General features: G+C 34.5%; 1 protein-coding gene across 1 annotated transcript in view; it reads left to right on the forward strand.

The window, feature by feature from the left end:
* The window catches only part of Ndc80 (NDC80 kinetochore complex component), a 44,702-nt gene that overhangs the window by 19,003 nt on the left and 2,021 nt on the right, over window positions 1-23,678 (forward strand). The window contains exons 11-15 of the mRNA XM_076837152.1: window positions 3,021-3,173; window positions 5,460-5,549; window positions 19,173-19,265; window positions 20,542-20,672; window positions 22,556-22,658. Of these exons, the coding sequence (XP_076693267.1) occupies window positions 3,021-3,173; window positions 5,460-5,549; window positions 19,173-19,265; window positions 20,542-20,672; window positions 22,556-22,658 (570 nt within the window). The remainder of the gene's footprint in view (window positions 1-3,020; window positions 3,174-5,459; window positions 5,550-19,172; window positions 19,266-20,541; window positions 20,673-22,555; window positions 22,659-23,678) is intronic.

Consider the following 23,678-nt stretch of genomic DNA (forward strand, 5'->3'; position numbering starts at 1 on the left):
AGAACCAAATTACTTAGCCTAAGCTTAATTTTATAGATAATACTTTAATAATTTAGCCAACATTGTCAATAAAGTAGACTTTCTGACCATATGAATTTCTAGATAATGAAAGGTTACTCTTATTTTTGTAGGCAATCTTCATTATCCTGCCATACTTAATTTCTGTGCATTCTTTACTCTTACTTGTAGCCTATTAATTAGTTCCAGTTATCTTTTTTTTTTTTTTTTTTTTAAAAAAAGGTTTTAAAGGGTTTTTCTTATTTAATGGAGGAAAATGGAGAGTAGAGAGTTTCAGACTTACATTTTTGCTTTAAAGTTCTTCATTCTTTCATTTTCATTTATGGTGTTTGCTTATTGGTAGATGTAGTTTGAAAATTTGATTAGCATCTGATTTTTGTTCCAAAATAATCATTTTTTTATCTTATTACCTCCAGTACTTTCCTTATTACAGTTTTTTTATTATTTTTTTAGTTATAGTTGAATACAATATCTTTTTTTTGTTTATTTATTTTTTTATTTATTTATGTTAAAAATTAAACAAATTAAAATTTTGTTTATTTAAACAAATTAAAAAATTAAAATTTTGTTTATTTATGTTTATTTTATTTATTTATTTATATGTGGTGCTGAGGATCAAATCCAGTGCCTCATATGTGCAAAGCAAGCACTCCACCACTGGGCTATAACTCCAGCCCATTTAGTACAGTATTTATTACACATTTATCACATGAAAAAAAAAAATTATTAAAGCATAGCAGCTTAGTTTTCACTAAGGGGGCAACGCTAGTTTCTATTCCTGGTCACATTTATAAACTGCATTATAGACATAATCAAAGAGATTTGGTTTTTGTTTTTGTTTTGTTTTATTGGTTGCAGTGGTGAAGTTCAAACCCAGTGCCTCTCAAGGGCTTTATCACTGAGCTATTGCCCAGCCTGCAGATAATTTCTTGAACATTCAGATTTTAACTGATTTGTTGAAAGTGTGAATTTTACACACCAACATATATGAATCTCAATATGAAATGGACAGTTCAATATTAACAAAGCTTTACCTCCTTTCTTTACCCTGTTTTACATAATTCTGCTCTTTCCTTAGCCATCTGTTTTTCTTCATCTTCCTGACATTGCTAGGTAAACTCTCCGCTTGTGTATCAAGGAGAAAAAGGGAAATTTATAGGAAATAGGGGTTGGAGTTGTAGCTCAGTGGTAGAATGCTTACCATATGTGAGGCCGTGGGTTCAATCCCAACCAAGGGAAGGAAAGGGAGATGGCCTCTGGTGGTCAGACAAAGTCTTCAAACCTAGCCTAGAATTTCATAAACCTTGGGTTTAGCCCTGGATTTGCCACCATCCACCTATGTGACCCCATCATGTCATCTAACCTACCATAGTCTCCATTTGCTTCTTCAGGAAATTAAACATGGTTAGACTTAATCAGTGTATCTGAAATTAATTACTTCGCTATACCTTATCTCACCAGCACTGTACAATAAAGGAAAGTTATGAATTTCTGAACTAGGTGAAATCTAAGTTTAATAAACTATAATTAGTAGTTGGATGACCAAGCTGAATGGAGAAAAAAAATTGAGGAAGTGGGAAAGCAGTGGACTGGGGATGAGCCAGAGCAAGGCCATGGACAGTGCAAACAAAACTTAGAGCAGTGGGTCCCTCAGAATTAGTTAAGAGGGATATTAAAGGATGGTGGCAGTACACACAAAAGATCAGTATAAACATTTCATTCATTTATCATCCTACCCCGGGACTAATTTTTGTTCCACATCTCAGCTCTGGTATTAGCCTTCTGGAGTTCTTTGTTGAGATTGTACTAAATCTATATTCATCAGGAAAGAGTGTGATAAATTTTTGCTGTGTGAATTGATATGGGAAAGAGAAACTACAGACACATGTGCCACATATTTGCTCTCCTTGCAGTTAGGTACAATAAAGCTTATTAGCTTTTGGAAGCTAATTTCATTAGATTTAAAAGAAAAGAACAGAAGAAACTATTCCCAGCATTATTTAGCATAAGGACAAATAGAACTACATACTTTAATGATTCCAAGAGAGCTACTATATTTTAGTAATGTAATAGAAATGATTTCCTAATTGATTATTAGAAAAATCTTAATATACAAGTAGTATTGCTTTGAGATCTAATGCTTTTTTTGAAATTAAAAATGCTTTGCCATTGCATTTCTTTACTCAAACGTTATGAATATATAATAGTTATTAGAAACTAAGTACATATTAATGGAGAAAGCACTATAAAAATAAGTTGCCTGGAATCTGCAAATTTATTTATTCAATCAAATAATAAACATCTACTGTATGCCGGGCATTGTTGTAGATACAGTAGATACAGCTGTTTTCATGGTGATTACATTCCAGCAGTGAAAGTGAGCGATTTATTTTGTCAGTTAGTGATGATTGCTATAGAAAAAAAGAAAAGTGAGGTTTGAGAAAAACCACGGGGGCTACATTAGAAGGGAAACCTTTCTGATAACATAATTTAAACAAAGCCCCAATGGAAAGAGGGAGGACAGAAAATGTGACATACGTTACTAAAATATTTTTATCAATACAGTTAAGATAGCATTTTGAACCTTAAATAATTAAATTTCACTTATTTTGAATAAATGAAATGTTTTAATTTGTACATTGACAAAACTAAGGTTTTTATTTGTTTCATATTTCTATGTCTAGCATTTGAAAAAGTAAATGTTAGTTAGAACCTGAACATGGACACTTATTCTAAACTGTTTATCAGGTAAATGGAAGAATAGTAATATACTACTTACCAATCAATTATAGGCTTAAAATTCTTCTATAGATTTAGTATGAATAAAACCTTTCATCCTTTACGTATTTTTAAGTTGCCGCCTTATTACTAAAAGTTACTAAATCACTAAACTACTAAAAATAGTCATAACATTTTGTATAAAATTGCAGAAATGCCAGTTGAAAACCATATGAAATAGGGCTACTTTATTTTTAACATTTCTTTTTGTGTTCTTTCCTTAGATTGAAACACAATTAGCAGAATATCACAAACTGGCTAGAAAATTAAAACTTATTCCTAAAAGTGCTGAGAATTCCCAAGGTTATGACTTTGAAATTAAGTTTAATCCTGAAGCTGGTGCCAACTGCCTCATCAAATACAGGGCTCAAGTTTATGTAAGTAAATTATGAGATTGTTATCTATAAGAACTGGAACTTAAATATGTCCATATCCCAGGACTAAAGAGACCGAACTTCTTGGTCTTCTTCTTGGTGGTAGAAATCTTGTCTTTGTTACAGCTAACTCTTCAAAATATAAAACCTTTTCTTCTTCTCTAGCTACTTTATTCAACTATCCAGTAAGTAATTCATTTATATACAAGACAAACACCAAGACTGTACAGATAAGCATGACAACCTTTGCTCCTAGTCCCCTCATGGGAGAAAGATATAAATGAATGAATGACAAATATGTGCCCTATTAGAAGTCTTTACAAGATATAACAAGATTGGTTCTTCCCAGGTAGCAATAAAACTCCACAGAGATGGTGACCATGGAATGAAATCTTGAAAACTGAAATATTCATGGAATGGTGTGTGAAAGGCACAAGGACACACGTGAAAGCATAAGATGTAATAATGCATTAAGAAATACCAGCAGTCAAAATGAGAAATCTATGCCTAATTTTGCAGTATGACCAAGGAAATAATTTGGGGAAGAAAATTTTTAGTTTGCTCTATCACAACATCTTACATATTCATAAATTTTAATATTTTATTGGCCCCTTAAAATGCCCTCTTTCATGATACTTTTTGTTTTTTGGGGTTTTTTTGTTTTGTTTGTTTTTTGTGGGTGTGGGGGTTATTGGGGATTGAACTCAGGAGCACTCAATCACTAAGCCATATCCCCAGCCCTGTGTTATATTTTATTTAGAGACAGGGTCTCACTGAGTTGCTTAGCGCCTCACTTTTGCTGAGGCTGGCTTTGAACTCGTGATCCTCCTGCCCCAGCCTCCTGAGCTGCTGGGATTATATGAGTGTGCCATTGTACCCTGCTGATACTTAGTTTTTTGAATAGATTGTCAAATTCAAAAGCTGTGCACTTTTTCCCTTGAGAATTATTCAACAAATATTAATTGAATATATATTATGTTGCAGACCAGCTACACGCTAGAGGTAAGATACGTAGATAAAATCTTTGCTTTCCTGGAGATTAGTTTATTAGTGGACTGAAATGGGTTAAGTTAGACTTAGCCAGATATAGTAGTACATGCCTATAATTCCTTCTACTCAAGAGACTGACGCTGGAAGATGGCAATTTCAAGATCAGACTCAGCAATTTAGTGAGCCCCTTCTTCAAAATAAAAAATTGACATGCCTGGGAATATAGCTCAGTGGTAGAACACAGCTATTTAAAAATTTACCCCAAGTTTTTAAAAACCACCATAATGGCCTATGAGGGGTTTTTTTGGAATGATGAAATGTTTAGAACTAGGGATATATTTACATAGCATCGAGAATTTCTAAATGCCACTGAATTGCACACTTAAATTTAACCTATTTCAGTTTAACCATCTTAAAATGTGAATTTCACCTCAATAAAAGAAAAACATAATGAGAAGCAACAAAGTAGTGTTGAAATTAAATCTGTAGGACAGAAGATAAACATAGAAAAAACAAATTGAGAATGATAAAACTAAAGAGGAGTAAGAGAAATTAATCTATCTGGAGAACATAGCATAAAAATACAACCTACATATAATTTGTTTTCAAAAAGTTACTGCAGTAAGGTGGGCTTGGTGTAGCACACCTGTAATCCCACCTGCTCAGGAGACTGAGACAGGAGAATCACAAGTATGAGGCCAACCTCAGCAATTTACAGAGGCCCTAAGCAACTTAGCAAGACACTGTCTCAAAAAATAAAAAGGGCTAAGGATGTAGCTAAATGGTAAAGCATTCCTGGTTTCAATCTCCAGTACCACAAAAAATAAGAAGAATAAGAAGAAAGATTACTACAGTAAACCTAGTGTACCTACAAAATGTATAGAAGTGAATTTCCAGAATAGATGAACAATTCTTGAACTTTGCAAGTATTAAAAACCAAAAGCAGGTTATATTCTACAGGTATAGAAATTACATTAAAAATTAGTTTTATTTTCTTAGTAATGTTGTATTAAATTTAAAATATTACAGCTTGCCAGGCACACACCTTTATAATCTAGCTAGTCAGAGGCCAAGGCAGGAGGATGGCAAGTTCTAAACCATCCTGGACAACTTACCAAGCCACTGTCTCCAAAATTATTTTTTAAAGGATGTAGTTCAGTGACAGAGTGTTTGCCCAGCATGCACAAGGCCCTGGGTTCAATCCCCATGATAGAAATCAATCCCTGTATCACAATTTACATATTCCACATAAAATAAATTTTGTAATTACCTTTCACTCACATTCTCATGTTTGTATAGGTACCCCTCAAGGAACTCCTGAATGAAAATGAAGAAGAAATTAATAAAGCTCTGAATAAAAAAATGGGTTTGGAGGATACTTTAGAACAAGTAAGTAATGAAACTTAGATTAAAACAAAAATAAGGTGTTTTTTTAAAGCCTAAAATTAAATGTGATTTGTGGTTTCTGGTTGCCAAGGAATTAATTTTTATTTAAAAATTCTGTAAAATGAAAGTTGGTACAAACTTGACTGAAATATTTGAAGTAACTTATCAAGTAATTTAAATATCCTAGGCTTCTTATATCACTATGATATAGTGATATGAAACTAGATTTCATTCCCTTTGGGAGTGTAGAGAACTACAGAATTCCCTCTTTACTTGAAATAATATTCTTTTTTAAAACTAAAATGGATTTGAGGTGTCTATGTTTAAAGTACGTATGTGTCATTCACGATGAGGCTAACCAACTGTGATGGATTTAGAGGTTTCTTTTTGCCAAGTATTTCTTTCTAGATCATGGAAGTTCAGGAGAACTTAAATGCTAATAGAAGTCCATTTAGTTTTCAGAAAGTTCCTGCTTCTGAGATCCTTGAAACAATTATGAAACAATTCCAAGCCAACCACCTATATCCCTGAAAAAGACCTGCTATTATATTCAGTAACCTTTAAAGTAAACATTGCTGTAGTAGTTGATTGAGAAAAGTTAACAAGTTACTTCCCAAACACACTTGAGTGTGTTTTTATGACACCAAACAATTAAAGGAAGCCCCTAGTTGTTAATTCAACTCTTCAGGAACTATTGTGTGGGCTGGGGATATAGCTCAGTTGATAAAGTGCTTGCTTGCCTTGCATTCACAATGCCCTGGGTTCAATACCCAGCACCACAAAAAAGAAAAGAACTATTGTGTCCTGACTAGGATTCCTGGATAAGAATGAAGTCTTATCTTTTCTCTAAATAGAAATATGTTTATTTTTTTCTCACTAAGAAACAAAACTTATTGTAGTTCACAAATAATTATTCTAATAACCCTCAGAAAGTCATTTTTTAATGTTAAAAAATTCTGTAACAACTCACTTTGGCTGAGCGCAAGTGGCAAACGCCTGTAATCCCAGCGACTCAGGAGACCGAGACAGGAGGAATTCAAAGCCAGACTCAGCAAAAAAGTGAGGCGTCAAAAAACTCAGTGAGACCCTGTCTCTAAATAAAGTACAAAAAATAGGACTGTGGGGGCTGGGGTTGTGGTTCAACAGTAGAGCGCTTGCCTAGCACAGGCAGAGCTCTTGGTTCGATCCTCAGCACCACATAAAAATAAATGAAATCAAGGTATTGTGTCCAACTACCACTAAAAAAATAAGTATTAAATTAAAAAAAAAAAAAAAAAAACAGGACTGGGAATGTGGCTCAGTGGTTGAGTGCCCTGAGTTCAATGCCTGGTACCCAAAAAATAAAAAAGAATTACTTTGTATTAAAAAGTTAAAAAACAAGATTGAAACTCCTCAAAAAACAAGTTTGAAACATTATTGAGTAATTTGGGATTTATGAAATATTAGACTATGGGAAGAAGGTTTAGACTGTATACACGGTGTGCTAATTATTTGAGACAAGGTCTTTCTTTGACCTGCTTCAGTTTGATTTTCTTTTTTTTTTTTTTTTGTTGGAATGGACATTAAATCTGAAGAGCCTCCAAAAGATGAATTCCAAGCAATAGGGGCCTCATGACTAAAATAGCTTTCAGAATGACTTGAAACTTGAAAGACCTTGAGCAGGAAATCTTGGGGAAAGAAAGTATAAAATGCCTACTATAGGCTAGGCCTCATGTTAGTGTTCTAAAAATAAACCCACCCTTCAAGGGCTCCCACTTGGAGAAAAAGGCTGACATTTTTGCAGTTATGCTAATCAGATTTGCATTTTTGCAAAACCCTTTAAGTTATGGGAAAATGTGGCTTAAAAAGGATGCAACTGAAAATGTTAAGAGATTAAACCAAACTATTCATAGTAGAAACAGAGGGAAGGGGACATGTTTAGGAAGTGTTAAGAAGGTAAATAAATTCCAAGGATTTCATGACCAAGCTTGGAGAAAAAGAAGTTCTATAATGACTTCCAGATTTCTGGTATGGGCAACTGAATGGACTATAGTATATTACCTAAAGGAAGAAAAGTGAGAGCAAAGTTGAAGCAGTAGATTCAGAGCATGAGAGAGACCAGGACTGAAAATAGTTTTGATAGTCTTTAGCACACATATGATAGCTGAATCCATGGATGTAGGTGATATTTCTTGGAATGTATAAATAAAATAGCAAAACATTGAATCCTGAGAAACAATGACATTTAAGGAATCGAGAAAGAAAATAAAAGATTATGGAAAAAAATACTTAGAAAAAGTGGACAAAATAGCTAGAGAGTTATTTTGAAGGAGAGAATATGTAGTAGAAGCCAAAATATGGGAGACTTTAAGAAGGAAGTAATCAGTAATACCTGATGCTAATGAGACTAAAGACTTAAACCTTTTTTCAGTTTGACAATAGTCTAATCAAGATAAGATGGCATAGGATAAAATAGCAATTGGAAATAGTAAAGATCATACAGAAATTAATAAATTAGAATAATGAAGCTAATCAATCTGAAAAGTATTTACATATAATTGCCAAAACTATTCAGGTAAAAGAAGGAAAATGTGAAGTAAGAAGCAGACAGTTTATAGAGAGATGGTGGGAATTCATTTGAATTACAGAGTAATTCATGTGAACAAAAATCTTACTGGAAGGGCTAAGGATGTGGCTTAGTGGTAGACCACTTGCCTAGCATGCACAAGGCCCTAGGTTGTATCCCAGCATTGCAAAAAAAAATAAAATAAAAGGGATTCTATAAAAATCTTATCTTTAAAATTGTTTTTTATCAAATTGAATTACAGCATGAATAATACAAATCTCAAAATTGACTCCAAATAAAACGTCAAAATAGTTAAGTAACCAGAAACAAAAGTACAGAAATAATTAGCTCTCCAAAAAATTTCAATAACAGGTGATTTTTACAAAAGTTCATTGTTTTCAATTATTGAAGGTCAGATGATTTCACGACATGTAAATTGTTACAAAGCACAAAGAGACCTAATTCATTCTTAAAGGCTAGTGTATACCACAACAAAAGCATCACAAAAGACAGTCAAACCAATCACACAAGCCATGGATGTAGGTGATATTTCTTAGAATGTATAAATTAAATAGCAGAAGATTGAATACTAAGCAACAATGAAATTTAAGGGATCAGAAAAGGGAAAAAAAGATTCTCTTTATGTTTTATATTCTTACAAATATAAATGTACAGGTAAACTTAAATATTTGTCACTGAAATTTAATTAGCAAATATTTTCTTGAGTGTCTCTGTGGCTGGTACTATAATTAGTGTTGGTAGTAAGAACTAGTATAATACAGCTCTTGCCTTTTTGATTGAAAAGACAGGCATGAAAACAATTTCTACTATCATAACATTTTTGAAATATAAATTAGCTGTGTACTTTTATATTGCCCTAAGATAAGCACAGAAGTCTTTCTGAAAGATGCAGTAACTGAATTAAGCTAGGACTTCACCAGTGGATACACAGAAATTTACATGTGTGCCCTAACTAAAGGCCCAGAAACCAAAGTACACAGCTTGTTAACAAATTACAAGAGTGTTAAGTGTGATAAAAGAAAAGCCTGGGGAAACAATGATCTAATTATTATTAACTTGCTCTTACTTACTGGTAGGATTTTTATTCTATAGGCAATGGGGGCCATTGAAGATTTTTAAGTAAGAATGCTAATCACCTATGCATTTGGCATTTTGAAAAAATAAATGAGGTGCATGAGCCAGAAACATAGACTTAGGAGACTAAACTATATCCTGTGCAATAAATGGTAAGGACCCACACCAAGGTTACTACAGTGAGGATGGAGAAAAGAAATTGGAAGGCGGAGACAACAGAATTCAGTACTGACGTGAACAGTTGGATGTGAAGGCTAGAAAAGTGAAATAAAGAATGTCTAGGTACATTGTATCTGGCAAATGGGCATATGATGTTGTTCTTTACCTTGATATTTAATGAGAGAGAGGTACAGAACAGAGTTGCAGTCTGGGATATTCTGAGTTTCAGGTCTCTGGGACATCAAAGTATAAAATCAGAATGTGTATGTATGTATATTTTAACAGGCAGGTTGTTAAAGTCAAAAGATCTCCCAGATGTGATGTGAGAGAACACTCTCCCAAGTGAGCAAGTGAGACTACAGCCAGGATCAGAATCCTGGAAGAATATCTATATCCAAATTATGAATAGAAAAAGAAACATAAAGGAATGTGAAGAGGGACCTTCCAAGACAGAGATGAAGTCAAGAGATTCCATGGTCTTAGAAACCAAGGAAGGGCTTTTTAAAAAGCTATTAGTAACCACAATTAGTACTAAAATGACAAATAGAATTAAATATCTGAAAGGTATCCATTCGCTTTAGAATTTAAGATGTTACTGAAGAGCCGGGGGTGTACTTAGTGATAGAGGACATGCTTAGCATTCCAGGACCTGGGACCAACCCACCAACCTGGATTGAAGGAGTTGAGGGGAGGAAAGAAGTTACTAGTGACATTTGCAGAAATGGCTTCATGCAGCCAACAAGCCAGAAACCATATTACTGTGAGTTGAGGTGTGGATAGTAGAAAAGGAGATATAGTATTATGAATAGATTTGCCTTTGTGGATTACTCTACATTACAATACTACCAATATTTGAATCTGAAGAAAGGATTTGGAACAGTAGTAAGAAAAGAGATGTGTAGAAAAGGTTTTTGGTTTTTGTGGTTTTGTTTGGTTTTGCCAGATAAGGGAATTGTTTGGTTTTAATGATGTGAGAGGGAGTGGAAGGGAATGAGGATAAAGTTTAAATATTAGGAATAAAAGAATGCACATTTAAGTATTCAAAGAAAGAAAGAAAAGCTGGGTGAAACAATGTACACCTGTTATCTCAGTGACTTGGCAAGCTGAAGCAGGAAGATTGTAAGTTTGAGGCCAGCCTCAGCAACTTAGCAAGGCCCTAAGCAATTTAGCAAGACTCAGTCTCAAAATAAAACATAAAAAGGTCTGTGGATGTAGCTCAGTGGTAAAGCACTCCTGGGTTCAATCACCAGTACCAAAATATTTAAAAAATTTTAAAAGAAGGAAAACTCTCACACAATTATGTTGATTAGAGGCAGGAAGTAATGGAATTCCACATTGGTGGAAAATACTAAAAAAGTATGCCAAATATTTTTTTCTTTAATTTTTTCTCTTTTTGCCTCAATGAATATATTTATTTTTATAATCAGGGGAAAATGCTTAATTGACATATCTTTGGTAGAGTTGATATGGAAAGTGGAAACTGGTAAACATGGTTTTGACCAGCCATGAGAAACTATTAGGATGTCCTTTCGTCTTATTGCAGGTAAATTTAACAAAACCACTTATTAACTTGTTAGTCCCTTCAAAAATAACGTGTACATTTAGAAAACATCTTTTGAGTTTGAACGTCTGGTTTTGATTTCTTTTTTTTTTATTATTTTTTATTATTAGTTGTTCAGAACATTACAAAGCTCTTGACATATCATATTTCATACATTTGATTCAAGCAGATTATGAACTCCCATTTTTACCCAGTATACATATTGCAGATTCACATTGGCTCCACATCCACTTTTTTACATACTGCCATACTAGTGTCTGTTGTATTGTGCTGCCCTTCCTATCCTCTACTATCCCCCCTCCCCTGCCCTCCTCTCCCCTCCCATCTTCTCTCTCTACCCCATCTACTGTAATCAATTTCTCTCTCTTGTTTTTTTCCCCCTTTCCCCTCACTTCCTCTTATATGTAATTTTGTATAACAATGAGGGTCTCCTTCCTTTACCATGCAATTTCCCTTCTCTCTCTCTTTCCTTCCCCCCTCTCGACCCTATTTAATGGTGATCTTCTTCTCATGCTCTTCCTCCCTATTCTGTTCTTAGTTGCTCTCCTTATATCAAAGATGACATTTGGCATTTGTTTTATAGGGATTGGCCAGCTTCACTTAGCATAATCTGCTCTAGTGCCATCCATTTCCCTGCAAATTCCATGATTTTGTCATTTTTTAGTGCAGAGTAATACTTCATTGTGTATAAATGCCACATTTTTTTTTATCCATTCATCTATTGAAGGGCATCTAGGTTGGTTCCACAGTCTAGCTATTGTGAATTGTGCTGCTATGAACATCGATGTAGCAGTATCCCTATAGTACGCTCTTTTAAGGTCTTCAGGGAATAGTCCAAGAAGGGCAATAGCTGGGTCAAATGGTGGTTCCATTCCCAGCTTTCCCAGGAATCTCCATACTGCTTTCCAAATTGGCCACACCAATTTGCAGTCCCACCAGCAATGTACAAGTGTACCCTTTTCCCCACATCCTCACCAGCACTTGTTGTTGTTTGACTTAATAATGGCTGCCAATCTTACTGGAGTGAGATGGTATCTTAGGGTGGTTTTGATTTGCATTTCTCTGACTGCTAGAGATGGTGAGCATTTTTTCATGTACTTGTTGATTGATTGTATGTCCTCCTCTGAGAAGTGTCTGTTCAGGTCCTTGGCCCATTTGTTGATTGGGTTATTTGTTATCTTATTGTTTAATTTTTTGAGTTCTTTGTATACTCTGGATATTAGGGTTCTATCTGAAGTGTGAGGAGTAAAAATTTGTTCCCATGATGTAGGCTCCCTATTTACCTCTCTTATTGTTTCTCCTGCTGAGAAAAAAACTTTTTAGTTTAAGTAAGTCCCATTTGTTGATTCTTGTTATTAACTCTTGTGCTATGGGTGTCCTATTAAGGAATTTGGAGCCCAACCCCACAATATGTAGATCGGAGCCAACTTTTTCTTCTATCAGACGCAGAGTCTCTGATTTGATATCAAGCTCCTTGATCCATTTTGAGTTAATTTTTGTTTTTTTTTTTTTGTTTTGTTTTTTTGTTTTTGTTTTTTTTTTTAATTAATTTTTATTGTAGGTTGTTCAAAACATTACATAGTTCTTTATATATCATATTTCACACTTTGATTGAGTTAATTTTTGTACGTGGCGAGAGAAGGGGATTCAGTTTCATTTTGTTGCATATGGATTTCCAGTTTTCCCAGCACCATTTGTTGAAGATGCTATCCTTCCTCCATTGCATGCTTTTAGCCCCTTTATCAAATATAAGATAGTTGTAACTTTGTGGATTAGTCTCTGTGTCCTCTATTCTGTACCATTGGTCCACCCGCCTGTTTTGGTACCAATACCATGCTGTTTTTGTTACTATTGCTCTGTAGTATAGTTTGAAATCTGGTATCGCTATGCTGCCTGATACACACTTCCTGCTTAGAGTTGCTTTTGCTATTCTGGGTCTTTTATTTTTCCATATGAATTTCATAATTGCTTTATCTATTTCTATAAGAAATGCCATTGGGATTTTGATTGGCATTGCATTAAACCTATAGAGAACTTTTGGTAATATTGCCATTTTGATGATGTTAGTTCTGCCTATCCATGAATAGGGTATATTTTTCCATCTTCTAAGATCTTCTTCTATTTCTCTCTTTAGGGTTCTGTAGTTTTCATTGTACAAATCTTTCACCTCTTTTGTTAGGTTGATTCCCAAGTATTTTATTTTTTTGAGGATATTGTGAATGGGGTGTTTTTCCTCATTTCCATTTCAGAAGTTTTGTTGCTGATATACAGGAATGCCTTTTATTTGTGCGTGTTGATTTTATATCCTGCCACTTTGCTGAATTCATTTATTCTAGTAGTTTCTTTGTAGACCCTTTTGGGTCTTCTAGGTATAGAATCATGTCTCCCACAAATAGTGATAATTTAAGTTCTTCTTTTCCTATTTTTATGCCTTTAATTTCTTTTTTCTGTCTAATTTCTCTGGCCAGTGTTTCAAGAACTATATTGAATAGAAGTGGTGATAGAGGGCATCCCTGTCTTGTTCCAGACTTTAGAGGGAATGCCTTCAATTTTTCTCCATTCAGAATGCTAGCCTGAGGCTTAACATAGATAGCTTTTACAATGTCAAGGTAATTTCCTGTTATCCCTAGTTTTTCTAATGTTTTGAACATAAAGGGGTGCTGTACTTTGTCGAATGCTTTTTCTGCATCTATCGAGATGATCATAAGGTTCTTATCTTTAAGTCTATTGATGTGGTGAATAACATTTATTGATTTCCGTATATTGAACCAGCCTTGCATCCCAGGGATGAATCCTACTTGATCATGGTGCACAATTTTTTTGATGTGTTTTTGTATCCAATTCGCCAGAATTTTATTGAGGATTTTTGCATCTAGGTTCATTAGAGATATTGGTCTGTATTTTCTATCTTTGAGGTGTCTTTGTCTGGTTTCAGAATCAGGGTGATGTTGGCCTCGTACAATGAATTTGGAAGAGCTCCCTCTTTTTCTATTTCCTGTAAGAACTTGAAAAGTATTGGTATTAATTCTTCTTTAAAGGTTTTGTAAAACTCTGCTGTATACCCATCCGGTCCTGGGCTTTTCTTGGTTGGTAGTCTTTTGATGGCTTCTTCTATTTCATCCATTGATATTGGTCTGTTCAAATTGTGTGTATCCTCCTGATTCAGTCTGGGCAAATCATATGACTTAAGAAATTTATCAATGTCTTCACTATCTTCTATTTTATTGGAATATAGGGTTTCAAAATAATTTCTAATTGTCTTCTGTATTTCTGTAGCATCTGTTGTGATATTGCCGTTTTCATCCCGTATATTAGTAATTTGAGTTCTCTCTCTTCTTCCTTAGCATGGCTAAGGGTCTGTCGATCTTATTTATTTTTTTGAAGAACCAACTTTTAGTTTTCTCAATTTTTTCAATAGTTTCTTTTGTTTCAATTTCGTTGATTTCCGCTCTGATTTTAATTATTTCTTGCCTTCTGCTACATTTGCTGTTGTTTTGCTCTTCCTTTTCTAGGGCTTTGAGATGAAGTGTGAGCTCATTTATTTGTTGGTTTTTTCTCTTTTTGAGGAGTGAACTCCAGGCGATGAATTTCCCTCTTAAAACTGCTTTCATTGTATCCCATAGATTCCAATATGTTGTGTCTGTATTTTCATTTATCTCTAAGAATTTTTTGATTTCTTCCTTTATGTCTTCTGTAACCGATTGATCATTCAGTAACATATTGTTCATTTTCCATGTGATGTAGGATTTTTCCTTCCTTCTTTTATCATTGATTTCCAGTTTCATTCCATTATGATCAGATAAAATGCATGGTATTATCTCCACCCCTTTATATTTACTGAGGGTTGCCCTATGGCATAATATATGGTCTATTTTTGAGAAGGATCCATGTGCTACTGAGAAAAAAGTATATCCACTTGATGATGGTTGATATATTCTATATATGTCATTTAAGTCTAGGTTATTGATTGTGATATTGAGTTCTATAGTTTCTTTATTCAATTTTTGTTTGGAGGATCTGTCCAATGGTGAGAGGGGTGTGTTGAAGTCACCCATAATTATTGTGTTGTGGTCTATTTGATTCTCGAACTTGAGGAGAGTTTGTTTTAAGAACGTCACAGCACCCTTATTTGGTGCATAAATATTAATAATTGTTATGTCTTGTTGGTGAATGGTTCCTTTTATCAGTATATAATGTCCTTCCTTATCCCTTTTGATTAACTTAGTCTTGAAGTCGATTTTATTCCTTATGAGGATGACCACCTCTGCTTGCTTACGAGGACCGTGTGCGTGGTATATTTTTTCCCAACCTTTCAGCCGTTTATGTCTTTTCCAATCAGATGTGTCTCCTGGAGGCAGCATATTGTTGGATTTGTTTTTTTTAATTCACGTTACCAGCCTATGTCGCTTTATTAGAGTTTAAGCCATTAACGTTTAGAGTTACTATTGATATATGGTTTGTACTTCCAGCCATGTTTGATTATTTATCTTTTTTTTTTTTTTTAATTTGGTTTGTTTCTCCCTGATTAGCTTTACCCCCGCCCTCTGGCTTTACTGAGGTACTTTCCACTGTTGGTTTTGGTTATTGTTTTTCATTTCTTTCTTGTGTTTTGCTCAAGATGCTTTGAAGTGCTGGTTTTCTGGCTGCAAATTCTTTTAACTTTTGTTTATCATGAAAGATTTTTATTTCGTTGTCGTACCTGAAGCTTAATTTTGCTGGATACAGAATTCTTGGTTGGCATCCATTGTCTTTAAATGTTTGAAATACGTTGTTCCAGGATCTTCTCGCTTTCAGCGTCTGTGATGAAAAATCCGTTGTTAACCTTATTGGTTTACCCCTGAATGTAATCTGCCTCCTTCCTCTTGTAGCTTTTAATATTTTCTCTTTGTTCTGTATATTGGATATCTTCATAACAATGTGTCTTGGCATTGGTCTACTTTGATTTTGTATGCTCGGTGTCCTCTATGCATCTACAATTTGTACATCTGTTTCCTGTTTTATTTCTGGAAAGTTTTCTATAATTATTTCATTCAGCAGGTTACTCATTCCCTTGGTTTGAACCTCTATACCTTCCTCTATCCCGATGACTCGTAGGTTTGATTTTTTTAAATTGTCCCATATCTCTTGGATGTTTTTTTCGTGATTTTTACCAGCCTTTCTGAGTTGGCTAGACTCTTTTCAAGATGATATATTTTGTCTTCATTATCTGATGTTCTGGCTTCTACTTGCTCCACTCTGTTAGTGATACTGTCTTTTGAGTTTTTAATTTGGTTTATAGTTTCCTTCATTTCTAGAATTATTGTTTGATTTTTTTTTTATAATCTCTATCTCCTGATGAAGATGCTTATTTGCTTCTTTTATCTGTTTATGTAATTCATTTTCATTGTGTTCTTTCATTGCTTGAATTTGCTGTCTCATATCCTCTTTAAGATTCCATTCCATCTGTCTAAGGTATTCCTTGAGTTCTTTATTTGATCATTTTTCTGATGCCTCTAGGTCCTCCTGAATATTTAGGCTGTCCTGCATTGTTTGTACTCCTTTTCTTCCTTGCTTTTTCATGCTGCTCATGTTACTTCTTGTTCTGTTTGACTGCTGAGTTACTGTTTACTCCTATAAATTTATTTGATGCTTGGGAGGAAAGGTATTAGAAGGGAAGGGAAGAAGTCACTGAAGAGAATGAGAGTAAACAGGTAGAATTCAAGGAAGGGGGAATAAGGAAATTGAAAAGAAATGAAAAGACAAAAGAAAAAAATAGAAAATAAAAAAAAAGAAATTTTAAAAAAATAATCAAAAAAATAAAAATTAAAAAGAAATTAAAAAATTTTAAAAATAAAAAAATGAAAATGAAAAAAAAACCCAAATTAAAAAAATTTAATAAATGCAGTTTGATTAACTTCTCTTCCAATAGGTGGAGCTGTGCCCACCAGGCCAAGCTTCTCCGCTCAATATGCGGGAACCAATCACTGTGCAGCAGCTCCTCCTCCAAGACTGGTCGGGTCTCCAATCCTGAGTGCCTAGGGCCTTTTGTTGTGTCTAGTCACTTCCCCACTTTTCCTCCAGCCAGGCGCCGCTCACCAGTGAGGCTCACCACACACTGGCTACACACCAGGTCTGCTGCTCCCGGGAGCCCTATTTTCTTGAACGACTGGGCACACTTTCCCTGTTTGCCATTCCCTCAGACCCTAAGTTTGTGAAGTTTGGGGCTGAGAACCCTCAGCGTATTTTGCTTGCCCTCCGGTAGCCACGCCCCCAGTAGCTGGTGCAAGAGACCTCAGTTGTCAGCACTGGTGGGAGCAGTCACCGGGGGTCCTTGCTGCGGGTCCCGTGCCACTCCTGATTCCCTCGGTCTGACTATTGCGCTCACGGGATAGCTGGGAGGGGCCCGTAAGGTTTCTCCGCTGTGTGGAGAGGGAAGGCTAGGGGGTTACACACCTGTCGCCGCCAGTTTCAATGAAGTTATCTCCTCCACCGCATTCTGGTGATGTCAGTTCTCTGCCATGGTGGTATCCCATGCAAATGGCGACAGTTTGTTCCCTTTGCCAGGTTACCAATGCAACCGGTGGATCCTGACTGGCTCTCCCAAGCCCCGTCTCAATCCTGTGGCCACTGCCTATGAAGGCTCGGTTGGTATTAACCTCCACAGGTTCACAAGGGCTGACCAGTTGTTTCAGCAGGATGGTTTAGTGCTGAGTCACAGCGGTTTGTCTGCGAGATGCAGGGAAAGGGAGCTTGAATTCAGCCGATCCAGGCTCGGTGGGTGTTCTGAGAGGCACCGACTCTTCGCCCCAGATCCACGTCAGCTCAGAATTGCCTAGTGATCCTGAGCAAATAGAATTTAGAGGGTTTAAGACTCCCTATGCCCGCGCAACTGAAGAGGTCAGAGACTTGATCTCTCCGCACCTGCCGCCATGTTGGATCCTCCTGGTTTTGATTTCTGACCCTATGCTAACTGTGTGAACCCAAGCAAAAAGCATTCTTTCCAATCCACTCCTCTCATATGTAAAATAAGAACATTCTGTAGATGGGATTGTCTTTAATAAGTATAATTATTTCATTACCTTATCTTTTGCCAAATAAACTAAGCTTTTCCATAAAACATATTTTTTTTAATTTCATTCTTGTATGTGTAGAATTATCATCTCAAAAAAAAAAAAAAAACTTGTCAGCTCTTTATACATTTTTCTTTTTTCTGTTTCCTGTGGGAAATATTTTCTTGATCTACCTGAAGAAAACTTTTAATCACAGCCATCAACTGGTATCAGTAGTTATCAACAGGAAATGAACTTTAGACACAGTTCTTCAGTTTGGGTTTCAACTTATTTCCAAGGTCAAGCTTCAAAAAGATTAAATATGATTACCTTATTACTCTTTTAAAAGAATATATAACTATAACCAAGTAGCAAGTATTATGCAATAAAATTAATATTTAAAAAATTCTCTTTTAACATCTCAGAAAGTGAACACACAAATGGGAAGCTACGTATATATGAAGTATATAAAATATAAAGTATATAAAATATAAAAAAATCTAGACAGCAAAAATAATTTATACTTATGAATATGTTGGTATAACAATATTAATAATATGTAATAATGTGATGTGTATAATATTTATATAATATATGTGAGTATTTATAAAGCACTCCCACAGCTACCAATAGAAATACATATTAGTACTTTGGGTTTTTTGTTTTTGTTTTTATTTGGTTTTGGTTTGGTTTTTTTGGTTGTTGTTTTTATGTTTTGCTTTTTGCTTTTGTGTTTTGTTTTGTTTGAGTTGCTAGGTATCAAACCCAGGGCCTCATACGTGCTAGGTAAGCACTCTACTACTGAGCTACATTACCAGCCCTAGTAATCTTATTTTAAAGTTTCTTTGGAATCAGTTCCTTTTTGGAGAATAATAAAATGTTTGGACAAACAATAGATTGGAGGTCAAAAAGACTAGAAGAAATAACATTGGTATAGTTAGTTGATTGAGAATATAAAAGTTAGCCAGGCTGAGTGGCTCATGCTTGTAATATCAGCTCCTCAGGAGCCTGAGGTAGGAAGATCACAAGTTCAAGGCCAGCCTAGGCAACTTGTCTCAAAAAATGAAAAAAGGGCAGTGGGTGTTGCTCAGTAATAGAATTCTTGCCTGTAGGGCCCTGGATTCAATCCCCAGTATTGCCTAAACAAATGATAACAGAAAGAGAATATAAAATTATATGATCTGTTAAATTTCTTTGATGTATAGTTATGATTCTCAACCAAAATTTTATTCCCCAAGTTGAATACAATGATAACAGAAAGCAAGAGAAGTGTGAGAACTCTAAAAGAGGAAGTTCAAAAGCTGGATGATCTTTACCAACAAAAAGTTAAGGTAAGAACTTGGCCGATTTGTTCAAGTTAGCCAAAACTGTGTCATGATTGACTTACCATATAGTTTAACATTAAAACTGAAATCTTTATGTTTGATTGTCTTCTTAAATTTTGTTGTAAATCATTTATTCTGTCCTTTAAAGGACTTTTTTCTGGATTCAGGTTATTTCAGCGTAGAACATATCTGGTATTTTATACTTGCGTATGTGATTCAGTATTTTTACAAGACAAAAACATATTTTAAATATATGTCTTCTACCTCTTTATAGAGATTCAGTGTTATATACTCCTAAACTTGAGCACCAGTAAAGTCTTATTGTATGCATAATTGCCCATCAAGAGTCATTGTGTTGCTGGGTGGGATTAGAAAACAAAAAATAGTCATTGCATGCCCGTAATCCCAACTGCTTCAGGAGCTAAGGTTGAAGAATGGCAAGTTTAAAGCCAGCCTCGGCAATTTAACCCGACCCTGTTTCAAAATAAAAAGGATTGAGGATGAAAACTATTTTCATGAAATCTAGAAGGCAGATAAAATATTAAGATTGATTCTTAATTACTTTATATGTCACCCCCTGACCAGCATTTTACTTAGAGAAGTATTCAAATGACTCTGTTCATTACCACTTAGACAATTTACGTGAAATTTTGAGCTGTACCATTACTAATGCTAGCAAAGTATCAGGAATTGAAAACTTTTTTCTTATTCTGTATATTTGGAACCCATGCGTTTTTGTTGTTGTTGTTGTTGTTGTTGTTGTTGTTATTGTTTTGGGGGTTTTCTTAAGTAGTATCAAAATTTTAGAAAATTTACCACAAAATATCATCTATATGTGAGATATTTAATAATAATTTTTGTTTTATCATGTATTCTCCATGACAGTGCTTAAGTTTATTCTCTGAAGCACTTAAATGAAAGACTTTAGGATACATACCTTATCTTCAAAAACCTAGAAATTGTATTTGGGCTTCTTTGTGCACAGTTAATGCCATTGTGAAATAATGACCTAAAAAATTCAGGTTTGTAGAAAAAAGTGTCAGAATAAAATAGTCAGACTTGAAAATACCAAATTAAAGCTCTTCAGACCTCTTGAAAAGGTCACATCTGTGTTATATTTATAATACAGAATTCCCAATGGGAATGAAAGTGGTAAGCATCCTGAGATTATAAATGATGCAATCTGGATTGTTTCAAAATGCTTTGCGTATTTTTTTAAATCTACCTTGAATATATGGAATATGAATATCAAAAACATGTAACCATGACTTTATCCTAATAGGAAGCTGAGGAAGAGGATGAAAAATTGGCCAATGAGCTTGAGTCCTTGGAGAAACACAAGCACCAGCTGGAAAGTGTTGTTAATGAGGGCCTCAGTGAAGCTATGAATGAGTTAGATGCTGTTCAGCGGGAGTAAGTTCATCTCGCCAAGATTTATTTGTTTATTAGTTGCTTATAATTTCTATAAATCTATATCTAATTTTTTCCTTTAATTCCTATTATAAAGTTATTTGTGGTGGAGAGAGTGGTGAATAGAACTCAAGCAGAACAACTTAAATACATTAATACTTAAATACAACTTAGATACATTCTTCTACTGTTATAGTTATTGCCCCCAAGAAATGATTCATTTTAAATTTAATTGATTAGTGAATTTTAATCCCTGAAAACAAAATAACATTTTTTTAAAAATTTAATTTTTTTTAGTTGTAGTTGGACACAATACTTTTATTCCATTCATTTATTTTTATGTGGTGCTGAGGATCGAACCTAGGTCCCCGCACATGCTAGGCAAGTGCTCTACCACTGAGCCACAATCCTAGCTCCACAAAATAACACTTTAAATCAATTCAAATAAATTTGACTACTTGATAGTGAATTTTAATAAGCCCCACTAAACTTCTTTTTTTTAATTTCCTAGAAATTATGTGTATTATATAGTAAAATGTGATTATATTATAAATTACAGAGTCATTGTGCTGTAATACAACTTATACTTTGCTGCTAATTGCCATGCTGTGCAAAATAATGCAGTAAAAATTATAGGACCTTTAGGAAAATTGGTATTAGGCACAACACTCAAAAACTACATCAGATGAGCAAATAATGACGACCTAATAAAAACTTTTAGCATAACTGTACACATGTTAAATACTTAAGAAATATGCAAATGGGATCTTTCACCTTAAAGAGACATGCAATTTGCTTTGAGAAATGGGCATTCAGAAGGTTGTAGCCTCTGAGTTGTTATGAGGAGGTAGAAGGAGATTTATCTGATAGGGAATGGAAAATTTTATAACACTGGTTGTGGACGCATGACATGATCACATTTGAACTGAGAGAGTACACATCTGAGGTATGTGCTTGTGTATATTTTGTGTGTACCTTCATGTCTGGATACAGCTGGGTGCAGTTTTCTACATTCATCAAATATTTCTCAAGGAGAAAATTGGCATAAGCCAGCACAAATTTGCATTATTCTCATATCACTACCAGATTTTTGAAATTAATTGAAAGTTACATAGGAAGAATTTTAGCCAAACTATGTATTAACTATAAAAATGTTGCATTCTTTCTTTGAAGAATATTCTGCTTTTTTGTGATTATATTGTGCAACCTATATAAAAATCAACATACTAAATAATTAATCCATAATATTCTGTGTACATTGGTATGAATATATACATTTTTCAAGTCTTATATGGCCCTCAAATAACTAAAAGACATCTCACACTGAGGTTGCAAGGACAATACTTGAGAAAGTGACACATCTTCATTTCTTTATTTGTAGTCTAGGGATAAAATACACAGCAGAGGTTTATTTGTTCTCTATTTTGTTTTGAATTTGAATTCCTAAAGGTAAGATTTCTACTCTCCTCTTTGCAATTTTCTGTCTTCAAAGCATTGTGTTATAATCCCTTTGGAGACTTAGGTAAGCTCATTTAGGGCTGGGGATGAAGCTCAGTGGTAGAGCACTTGCCTAACATGCACAATTCCCTGCATTCCATCCCCAAAGCCACAAGATAATAATAATAACCTCTTACTCCACAGCTTTCTTTGATAAAGCATGCAGTTTTGGTGCTTTTTGGTTTTGTTGACTTACAAAGCATCTTTGAAAAATATTACTTCTGTTTTAATGATTGATAGCTAGAACTAAATGAATTACATGTATAGTAAGCATCACAGACTAATCACAGCTTAGTTTTATTGAATATGAAAATAGGAGGTGAGCCAACTAGACCTGATATATTAGTGTATTTTCTAGACAACTTTAAAAAAATGTTTTTATTCTTCAGGTACCAACTAGTTGTGCAGACTACAACTGAAGAAAGACGAAAAGTCAGAAATAACTTGCAGCGTCTTTTAGAAATGATTGCTACACATGTAGGGTCTATTGAGGTAAGTGTGAAATTCTTTAAAATTTTAATATATTTCTGCTCTGTCTTTATAGGAATTAATATAGTTAGTTTCATTTATATGGAAAATATCTTAGTAAAAATTTGTCAGAAAAATTCTGTCTGGTTTGTGACCAGGGGATATAAGAGAATGTTTGTGCACTTTATAAAGTAAACTATTTTGTTCACTTAAATGACATACAATAATATTTTTATATCAACAATATATAATGGTATTACACCGGGCCATGCTCAACTTAACAAAAACATATTAGAACAATAAAACTATTCATCCAGTGCTGAGGCTATAGCTCAGTGGTAAAGTTCTTGCTTCGCATGTGTGAGGCACTGGGTTCAGTCCTCAGCACCACATAAAAATAAATATAAGATACTGTGTGTTCATTCACAACTAAATTAAAAAAAAAAAAAAAAATATTCACCAAACTTATAATGCCAAGCCCTAAAAGCTAAGATAAATTCCTGAACCATAGAATTCCTGGGTACTTTTTTTGGATGATAATGTATTTCCAGTTGAAAATGGCTTAAAAAAATACTCATCACATCATTTGTTCAGAATATGAGCATATGCTGCCCTACTTCCCATCATCTCTCCTGAAAGACCTTGAAACTGCTGTTTTAAAAACACAACTGAGAAAGAATTAATATCCAGAAATATGATGGCCTTTAAAAATAAATAAAAATAGTGAAAGACCCAAATGAAAATTTCAGAAAAGCACAAATAGAGCAATAAACATATGAAAATATATATCATATTCCACATTCAAGAAGTTGGCCAAAGCCTGGAGTGGTGGCACACACCTGTAATCCCAGCAGTTTGGGAGGCTAAGGCAGGAGGATCACGAGTTCAAAGCCAGTCTCAGCAAAAAGCAAGGCACTAAGCAACTCAGCGAGACTCTGTCTCTAAATAAAATACAAAATAAGACTGGGCATGTAGCTCAGTGGTCAAGTGCACCTGAGATTAGTCCCCAGTACCCAAAAAAAAAAAAGAAAGAAAGAAAGAAAA

The sequence above is a fragment of the Callospermophilus lateralis genome, chromosome 17 (assembly GCF_048772815.1).
Source record: "Callospermophilus lateralis isolate mCalLat2 chromosome 17, mCalLat2.hap1, whole genome shotgun sequence".
NCBI lineage: Eukaryota > Metazoa > Chordata > Mammalia > Rodentia > Sciuridae > Callospermophilus > Callospermophilus lateralis.